General features: G+C 35.3%; 1 protein-coding gene across 1 annotated transcript in view; it reads right to left on the bottom strand.

Moving 5' to 3' along the window:
- Positions 1-228: 228 nt before the first annotated feature.
- LOC105617354 (protein expanded) overlaps positions 229-10,334 on the bottom strand; it is a 14,343-nt gene continuing 4,237 nt past the window's right edge. The window contains exons 3-14 of the mRNA XM_012198915.1: positions 9,337-9,416; positions 8,510-8,589; positions 7,099-7,339; positions 5,621-5,896; positions 5,257-5,422; positions 4,614-4,925; positions 2,983-3,261; positions 2,663-2,744; positions 2,144-2,602; positions 1,910-2,056; positions 982-1,822; positions 229-729 (exon numbers count right to left, since the gene is read on the bottom strand). Of these exons, the coding sequence (XP_012054305.1) occupies positions 229-729; positions 982-1,822; positions 1,910-2,056; positions 2,144-2,602; positions 2,663-2,744; positions 2,983-3,261; positions 4,614-4,925; positions 5,257-5,422; positions 5,621-5,896; positions 7,099-7,339; positions 8,510-8,589; positions 9,337-9,416 (3,464 nt within the window). The remainder of the gene's footprint in view (positions 730-981; positions 1,823-1,909; positions 2,057-2,143; positions 2,603-2,662; positions 2,745-2,982; positions 3,262-4,613; positions 4,926-5,256; positions 5,423-5,620; positions 5,897-7,098; positions 7,340-8,509; positions 8,590-9,336; positions 9,417-10,334) is intronic.

Genomic DNA, 10,334 nt, shown 5'->3' on the forward strand with positions numbered 1-10,334 from the left:
TATGAGAAAAGAAAAAAAAGAAAAAAAACAGCGAACAAACAAAATGGCACCCTGAATCAAAGAAGCACGGTCTGCGAAAATGATATTTAATTTGTCGTACAGCTCCTTAGTACGTCATATTAATTACATTAAATCGACATAGGGCGTAATAGTGATTATGAGATTATGGAATGTACTTTCATCCTGAGCTAAGAGTCTATGAATGAGAAAAGAATGTCTACACAAGCGTTAGGAATGAGATGTCCTTGTAAAGTCCTTTTTAATAGTCGAGACCCCAGTGGAAGAGACATTGACCTTGTAGGCATTGCTCTTTATCTCAGAGGGATGCTTGTGAGTGCTTGTTGAAGATTTTCTAAGTGGTTTCTGTATTTGTGTCGTTGACAGTCCACTCACCGGATACTTGCTCCTACTGGACGTCGTGCCATTGCTTCGTGTACCACTCTTCATGGGTACAGCAGTGGAAGTTATTTCGCTGGGATGCTTCGGCAGAACAAAAGCTTTTGTCTGCTTTAGCAGGTATTGATCGTTACATAGCGCAGAAATTAATGGTAAATCTAAATTACGACTTTTCTCGCGAAGCGTTCGGATATCTAACATATCATCACTTTTCCTTTCATCATTTTCTTCTATACCATTGCTGAGTTTCTTAAGTTTGTTTGTTGTCGTAGTTGCCAACGAGGAAGTTGCCACTGAAGAAGACGATGGCAGTGGTTGATTCTTATCAAGATTCTAAAACAAATAACATGTATTACTATTAAACATAAAATATATATAATTTTATCAAATATTTATAACTATATTTATAACTATATTTATAACTATGTTTTAAGGAATTTAATCTATCTTTTTTTAATCTGAAGGAAGTAAGAGCAACAATAAAAATAATATAGAATATTTGCAAATACCTAATAAAGATATCCAAGTTCTGATTTTGAAACTTGATTACAAATTTAAGAAATTTGATATTTCATTTTGTGTTACCTGTATTTCGTAGGGCGGTGGAGGTGGCGGTGGCGGTAATCTGCGATGCTTGGATTGCGGTAGAGACTGCATCTTATTTGTGAACAAGGTATTCAAGCATTTGAGAATATTCTCGTCACTTTTGGTCCGCGAGAACGTATTCAACGTGTGAGGGTGAGTTGGTACGGGCGGCTCTCTTCTGAGACTGTGACTACCCGTAGACGAACAAGTTGCACCGCTATACAGCGAACTAGTGCTAGCAGCATAGTGACTATTCAGATTGCCTTGCAGATAATTACCGCTGGAACTGCCTGTGTCACTAGAGCTGAGATTTTGGTTGGACGCATATTTGGATTGCGAGGAAAAAGAGGAACCGGGAAGGTATGGCGTGCTACGATACATCACTGAAGATTTGCTAAAGGAAGGATACGGTGGAGGCGGATAAGCCGCCATAGCCGCCAGAAGGGAACCTTGTTTGGCGTCGATATACTCTTGCTTCGACACCGCTGGATCTTTGAGCGGAAACATAACATAATCGACATCGGAATAAAGTTGTTGTTTGTACTGTTCTATTTGCGATCGAGAAACCTGACTCGTATAGACGGTCGCCAAACTTGATGCTGGTTGCGTTGATGGTGGTGGCGGTGGTGGTGGTGGCGGCGGTGGTTGCCGCGGATGTATTATCGGTGGCGGTGGTAAAGGAGGCGGAGGCGGTGGTGTCGTCAAATATGGTAGAAGTACCGGACCGCTTCGGGAAGCGTGTACGTCTAGGTAATTGTTTGGACCTACTACGAGAGCGGCAACCGGAGCATGTACAGGTGTGGGTTTCATTTTATCGCCTGGGTAAGTGGGAGGTTGGATCCTAGGCGGTGGTTTTGGTGGCGCGATATTTCCGGCGACGTCGTTGATGATTTTTACTACTTTCGTTACAGAGCCAATCGTCGCTGACATGTCGGGATAGGGCGGCGGAGGTGGTGGAGGTTCTCGTGGCGTCACCGCGTCGTTTCGTGGTGGGGTGGGTGGCGGTATTTGAATCCTCTCTCGTGACGATGTATACGAAGGTGGCGGCGGTGGTGGATCGGTTCGTCTAGGTGGTAACGGGACGAAGTCACTGCAAGTTTTGTTATATGGTGGTGGCGGAGGTGGTTCACGTTCCCGAGCCAATTCCGGTATGCCGGATCTCTTTGAAACGTTAATTGTTGCGTAGTCAATGCTTTCTATCGGATATGGCGGCGGTAATTGTCGATCACTGTCCGTTCTAGGTGGCGGCGGAGGGGGAGGTGGCATCGTCACGTAATCGCAGTCCGAGTCCATCGAATTGCTAATAGTTTTACGTGGGGGATATCTGCCGACTATCAAATCCGATAACTCGTCAGCTGACAATAACGGCCTCGCTTTGGATGGATCGCTACCATCGCCTCGGAAACTGCTCACGCTGAGTATGCTATTGCTTCGCGAGCGTGAATCTTCGAGCTGTCGGTTCAAGGAGACCTCGTCGTCGTCACCTTTGCAAAGACTATATATCGGTTCCTGATCTTCCGCGCCGACGTCTTCCGTATAACTGCTTTCAGATCGTAATCCACTGTGAATAGTATAGAAACCGGATGTGATAGACGCTTCATCAGTGGTAGACTGAACGGAGCTCAAGGCACAAACATCGCTCGCCGCAGAGGATGCGTTGGTATCACCCGTAGGCAAATACAAATCGTCGCCGATTCTTTCGTCTTGAATCTCACTGCTTCTCAGTGTATACACGCCACTAGTCTCGCTCGCAATATCAGTACCTGAGAAAGATCATTCAAAGGTTACGTGACTATGCTTAATTTCAGAAAGCGAATGAAAAACAGAAAAGATACCGAAATTTATATTCTGTGCACGTATTCTTAATAAGTGTAAAAATCAAAAAAATGTATAATACAGAGGGATAGTTTGGTCTGGATGATTCTAAAAAGGTTCCACAGTATTTTGACTGTGTCGACAAAGCTATTTTTTAAACTAAAACTACTCTTCTCTTTCTCTCACCTGTATATTTACCTGTCTTCTTACACCTGTCATAAATAGCACCCGGAAAACTAGCTGTCTCCGTGGAAATTGCCGAATTTTGTGCTGTATGCGAGTAGCCTAACTCCAAACTAGAGGTCGCAGAAGCCCGGCGCATTCGCGATGGTCCACCTGTGGATGTATTAACGACAACTACTGTACTGCAACTGCTGCTGCATTGTGAGCCCTCGGCGGCGGTCGCGGCACTTGACGCGAGACGTAATACCACCGATGTAGAAGTGGCGTCGGAATTGTCAATCTCTGAAAATTATCTCAACATGTTAATCTACTTTTCACCGCGACGATAAAAATACGATCAAATCGATAAGATTTATGTATATTGGCGAATCATAGATTCCCTATTTTAAAGAAAATTACATATCCCTGCTGCAAATTCCTATCGGGAATTTTCCTATGGGTTTGTCTAACTATGGGTATCCGTGGTAAATTCAACTGATCCTTATAGGAGAAGACTCCTATCTTGCCTATGGAATTCCCATTACATAGAGGACTATAAGATTCTGTAGGAGCTTGTATAGATATCTACAGGATGTACAGAGCATGTATTGTATATATAAGATATTTTGAGAAATTTTTCTACAAGGAAATATGTTTTACATAGGAACCTATGGCATGAGTCTATGAAAAGAGACTCTTAGAGAATGGCATGAGAAAAAGAATGATATGCACATTGATGCAATCGAAATCGATATAGAATGTCCCATATTTGGGACTATTTTCGTGTGCAGATGAAGAAAACTAAATTGAATTGAAAAGTCCTGTGTAAATCTTATTATATATAAGATTTACACAGGACTTGAAAAGTCCTGGAAAAGTCCTGGAAAAAAAGGACAGGAATTGAAAAGTCCTGTGTAAATCTTATTATATATAAGTAACTTACATGTGAAGATAAAATTAAATTTACCTAATAATATCTATATTTGTAAGTGTTATTTAAAGTAATCTCATTTTAAGAAAAATTAGGATATTCTGATCTCAAAAATAATTTTTTTTAAAAATAACTTTTTTTTAAACTTAATTCAATCTTAACTTTTATTAAATTAATTCTTTATTCCTTCAACTTTTAACATAATTTTATTAATTTTATAAGCCATTAATTTAATTTAGTTTAAAAAAAACATTAATTTATCCAACCTTGGTGATATCTTATAGACCTTTTAGTTCTCATAGGACATCTGTCCACATTCCTGTGAATATTTATACTAACCTATTTGCCTTCCTATGAATGTCCTACATATACCTGCTATGCAAATCCTATAGCTAACTACATAATCTTACCTACAGAAATCTACCTACAGAATCTTATAGTCCTCTATAAGAATTCGAAAAAAACCTATGGTAATACATGTAACGCGGTATGTTCCTTTTTATTTCGCAAACTAAAGATAGACTAATAAATAAACAAAGTTCGAATTTAATGGTTTAAATAGAAATCTATTATATAACAAAATTATACATATCGAAAACTTCATGTATGAAGACGTAATATTTTTTGTCAGTAACGAAATATAACTATTCTTGTGGTAAATTTTTTTACTCAAACATTAATAAAAACAAAATTTTTATTATTATTATATATTAACTAAGCTTACCGTCAATAACAGAAACGGAAGAAGGTGGCATAGAGTGATTGTCTGCATCCCCATTCGTGCCATTTAAAACTCTACTCTGGCCATCTGAATAAGATATCGTTTCTAAGGTAAGACGAGGCAAACATTCGGTCGATGCTGGTGCAGTATCAGGTTCATCTTCGCTATGCACCCGATCGCTGACAATACCAGATGTTGTGTTCGAGGATGTACTCGAGATGACAGAAATTCGTTGATCACCACGCGCACCGCGCGTCGCTAAACTCAACTTACATCGAGTAGGGTACATGTAACAATCCCTCAAGACTTTCCGTTCTACAAATTATATTTAATTCTATTGTATTATTATAATTCATCACTAATATATCACGAATATTTATTTAATTTCCTTTTAATGGTTTTAAGGACGAACGCAAGAAAAAGAATAAGAATTAAACTTAAGAAAGAAAACGGAAAAAATGTGTGTATGTATGATATATGTACATGTGGTTGAAGAAAAAAAAAGAGATAAAGATACAGAAAAAGAAGAAAATTATCTTATAATATTTTAAATAGATTAAACGAAGAAAATTAATAATATTGCGCGATTAATTAATTAATTGCTTAATATGGATAGTCATTAATAAAAAATACAAAGTAAATTCACCTTCTTCTTCTCGTTTCATAGCTTCATTTACTCTAGGCGCTATAGCCATAGAGAACTGATGGGTGTCACGGCAAAGTCCCAAGAGGAGTTTACTCTTGTCATCGCATCCGCTGTAGAGGGTAAGCTTTTCCGGCTGATCAACTGCACGGATTTCGAATTTTTTGCGCTGCATAAAAAAATACAAAAAAGTTTTTAATTTTTAAATATGCTTAGATATTTAAAAAAAAGTTAATTTAAATTATCAAATACAAATAACGGTACGAGAAATTAATTTATCTTAAGATGTATAGCATAAGAAATAATTTAATATTGTTGTGGTAAACGAGCAGAAACTTGGAAGAAGACATTTTTTTTCAACGCTTACATCAAAAGAGAGTTTGCCGATATTGTTCCAAGCGAAAACGCGTGGCGTCTCCTCCTCGGCGTAGATTCGCACTCCACGAGCGCAAATTGCCAGGAGTATGCGTCCCGGTCCCGCCTCGTTCTTACTTCGGCGCAACCGATACAGGTGAGCGTTGAGCGGCGCCTCCAACAGCACTGCCTCCCGGATATATTGCAACTCTGCCTCCTCTCTAGAGAGCCCACTGTACTCTCTGTGCTGGGCTGCAAGCACGGTGAGCACGTTCGACTCGAGGCACATCTAAGAGCATTCGAGACAGATTAAAAGATTATAATCGTAATCCGAAGTAATTGTGCGAAAAATACATAGCTGTTTTAAAAGGAAATGTTGCACGCATTGTAAATGTATTGGTGTTCATATGTATGGAGAACATGTTATCAATTACTTTGATCATTTAACATATTATATAAAAGTATTAATATCATTGAAAAATAAATATAAACTATCCAGTATTTGCTGATATCTAGATAATCTAAAAAAATTATTTAATAAAATAATCTAGATAATCTAGATAAATAATCTATATAATCTGTAATCTAAATTATTTAGATAATCTAGAAATTATAATCTAAATAGAATGATACACTATAATATATATAAAAATATATATAAAAATATATATAAAATAGATCTTCATCTTAGATAATTTGAAAAAGATAATTACGTAGATAACTTGAAAAAAGATAATATTTTTTTGTCTAAGATACAGATGAAGATATATAGAGAAGATATATTGGATGTTTTATATTCGATGCATCATACTTGCTAATGACAGATTCTTAAAGTCATTTTAAGATGAAAAAATTCTAATATTAAAATGTTGAGGCTATAATATTTTTTTAATTATAAGCATTTAAAGTTAGCGAATCATATTGCCTAAAGTCCTTTTTGATATTTTATTTATTCTATAATACAACGCAAAATGCTAATCATACTTACACGCGCAAACTTTAGGTGATGAAAACTATTATAACCTCGACATTTTGATATTAAAATTTTCGTCTTAAAAAATCTTCAGGAATCTGCCACTAAATGCGTTAAGTCTAAAATATCTCCTATATATTCTAATAAAGATAAGATAGAGTCATTTTATTTAGATAACTCATTTAAACAAATATATAAAATGAGGCTCGAAAGAATCTATCAGTGAAAAATATAAAAAAAAGCCATCAAAGCCTACATCGGCTGTTCGGATACACAGAAAATTTTTTATTCTAGTGTAACAAATTAAATATTTAATTCGTTTTCTTACATTCACACGAGAATAAAGAATTTTTTGTATATCCAAACAGCCGATGTAGGCTCTGATGGGCTTTTTTTATTAATTTTCACTAATAACTTATCTAAATAACTACAAATACTGAAGATATCTTATATTTTATATATTTATATAATAATTCAATTCTTTTTAAATCAAGAAAAATCCGTAAAATACAGCTTACATGGGAAGGAAGGTAATCCGTGGATTTGCAATAGCCGACAGATCCTGCATGCGGTCTGTGACGTTCTTCGGAATAATCGCCAAGGTCGGCTTGAAGGGCAAGCCCAGCGAGCACCAACAACGACGTGACGATAGATGGTTCATGAAGGGGATGGTGAGGATGGAGGCTCTCCACCCCACCGCCGTGCCTGACGACATTGTCGCGCAGTTGGAGGTAATAATGATGCCGTGTCGTCTCATCGCTGAAACAATAACACGAACATTAAAATATTTAATAAATGTTTTAAAATTATGATCGATATGTGAAATATACTAAAAAGACTTTTCTAAAAGATAAACGATATGTTATTATAAATATGTAAAAAAATGTTCAAACTCAACAACAAGTTTATTTTATGCTGAAAAGAATAAAAAAGTTAAAATCTTTAAGAATTAAGTTGCTTTTAAAATACTAACAGTTCAAAAACAAAGAAAGATAGGAAATTATTGCTACAAAAAATATTAATTATAAGTAGATATTATAACAACTTATAATCGATATTATAAGTGATTTAGGCCTGGTTGCACTAACGTTATTTTGATTTTAAGCGAGGCTTAAAACTCTTTTTGTCTCTTTTTAGCTTTAAAACGAGACAGACAGAATTTAAAATCTCTTAAAGTCAAAGTGACATTGATGCAATTGGACCTTAGAGCTTCTTCAACATGTAAAAAGTGGATTCAAACAAATGGGTATATTTCTTGACTGAAATTAGAAGCATTGGCAAAGAGACTCGCGCGCTGGGCGAGACTCGTAGCACAAAAAGTAAACCTTAAGGGCAACGTGCAGTGAATCGTCAAATTTAATGTAAATCACAGGGTTTCGTGTGTCGAAATAAAAAAGAAACTAATGCGAATCGGTATAATTACCGAAGTGCTCTGAGAATGCCTCCGTTTTAGGTGTACGGTCTATTTATCATGCTCCGCATAATTACTTTATAATTATAAGAATAGGTAGCAATACTCAGCTACCGGACGAGAATCCGGATTTCGACTCACGAATAAAATTTTCGTCTCAATATTCCTGCAATTTTGCATCTTTCTTTTTCTATATGCACAAGTCTTTTTTGCGTTTCTTTCTCTTTCTATGGCGGTGCCTTTTAATCAGCACGACACCGACGGCATCTTTTAGACATCGTCTAAAAGGAAACAAATAGCCGAACACATTTCACATTTCGCTATGCTGACAATTCAAATGTATGACATATTCAGTGCCATGATTAATTTCGGAATCGAATTGAGGAAACATCTATTCTTTTTTCGAATATGTGATCAATTAATTGAAAAGCAAACATAATTTTATATTTTAAAGATTTAAAAGAGAGATTAAGATTATAAAAAAATAGTTCGTTTGGAATAAAATATTTGTATGTTACCTTAAAAGTAATGGTGTATCGATGTAGAAACGAACTCGAAAGTATAGGACAAAGGCTGGTCTTCCACTGCTATCCAAACCCTGAAAATAATATATACATATAAATTACTATTACTAAATATTACAATATAACGTATAAAATTGTTATTCTGTTTTTTTTAATAATGACCATCACAGATTATGTATCGTGATTGCTTGGAATATTGTTCAATCACACATATGCTTTCATTATAGAAAAATTTGATAGGAATTTTGATTTTCTTGAAGAAATTTGTGAATTGTCTAAAATGATTCACAATTTGAAGGATACAAATGTATTATTTACATCATCAGGAGACACGGTATGTCTTAGCGCTAATTTAAGATCACCGCGAAAAGGAAGTTCTTAATGAACACTGTAAAAGAATGAGTCCACAGTTTCACTCAATTCAATCATGGCTGAGGAGAACTTGAGTCGAAACTAGTTTCCATGCACGATTCAATTAGAAATAAAGAAAAAATATAATTTTTATATCGCACAAATATACAGGAAAGCTTATTTTCTATCACTTATAAATAATATGAAATGATATGAATTTATTAATTATCTTTTTTATATCAAATAATGACAAATTAATGACGAGAGATCATATTTTTTGTAAGTACAAACATATATTATTGTTTGTTTCTAACATTTGAATTTTTAATAAGTTATATTTTTCTGTCTTTCTTTCTCTCTCTCTCTCTCTCTCTCTCTCTCTCTCTCTCTCTCTTGTTTTATTTTATTCTCCTTCTTTCTCTCCTTCTAATTATAATAAAACAATAAGCAATGAATAAGCAGCTACTTACATATGTATGAGAGTTTCGCCAATTCTTTGGGGCGTATTTGCTCAGCTTATTCTCAGGATCCACAAATAGGTATTCGCCGTCTGAAACAAAAAAATAATTCGTTTGTTTCAACAAAAAGTTTATTACTGTATGACCATCGAATATTTAAAAATACTCTACGCAATTTTTTCAAAACTGGCATTGAATTTAAATAATAATTTATATGAACTGATATATCGTGTATTGAATTTTACAGCATAATTGGACACTTGCATAAGATATATGTACTCCACGGTTTCTGATACAGCAATTGAGAACTCTCTCTCAAAGATTTATTTCCTTCGCACGTTCTTTTGTATGATGGACAATGTGAGATGTCGATACTTCTTAAATGAGTGAAACAATGAAAGAGATCCTGCAAGATGTTAGTGAATGAGGGAGTCTTAAACCTGTCTACATGGAACGCTCAAGCTCTTATGACACGATAACGTGACATGTTTTTCACACTGGAACTCGATTTGAAACTGCGAATGCTGATCGGGGATCATAATCGGAGTTTGGATCCTCAAGGCTTCCGAACATCTACAATTCCCAATGCAATCGTCGTACTGGCAAACTAGTTGAAACTGTTGTTACATGCAAATGTAAAACTCTCACGATAGAATAACAGTTGCCCAATATGAATATGGCATAAGTTTATCTTCGGCAAGGTATATATATATAAAACTATCAGCATTTCAATTTCAAAATCCTAACCAATTGCTTTTTTCTTAGATTTAATTTATCTGACAGTAAACTTTCTGTTTATTATCTCCTCTTAAGAATAAGAATTATTATAAATGTTGTAATTAAAGTTTCGAATCCCGTAGATTATATGATTAATTTAAATTTAAATGATACGCATATTTAATGTCTTACCATATACTTTCTGTTATAAAAATAATTTTTGTTCTAATTTTATATATAATTTTTTCCTTCTCTCCCTTCTCTCTCTCTCTCTCTCTCTCTCTCTCTCTCTC

This window comes from Atta cephalotes, assembly GCF_000143395.1.
Source record: "Atta cephalotes unplaced genomic scaffold scaffold00012, whole genome shotgun sequence".
Lineage (NCBI taxonomy): Eukaryota > Metazoa > Arthropoda > Insecta > Hymenoptera > Formicidae > Atta > Atta cephalotes.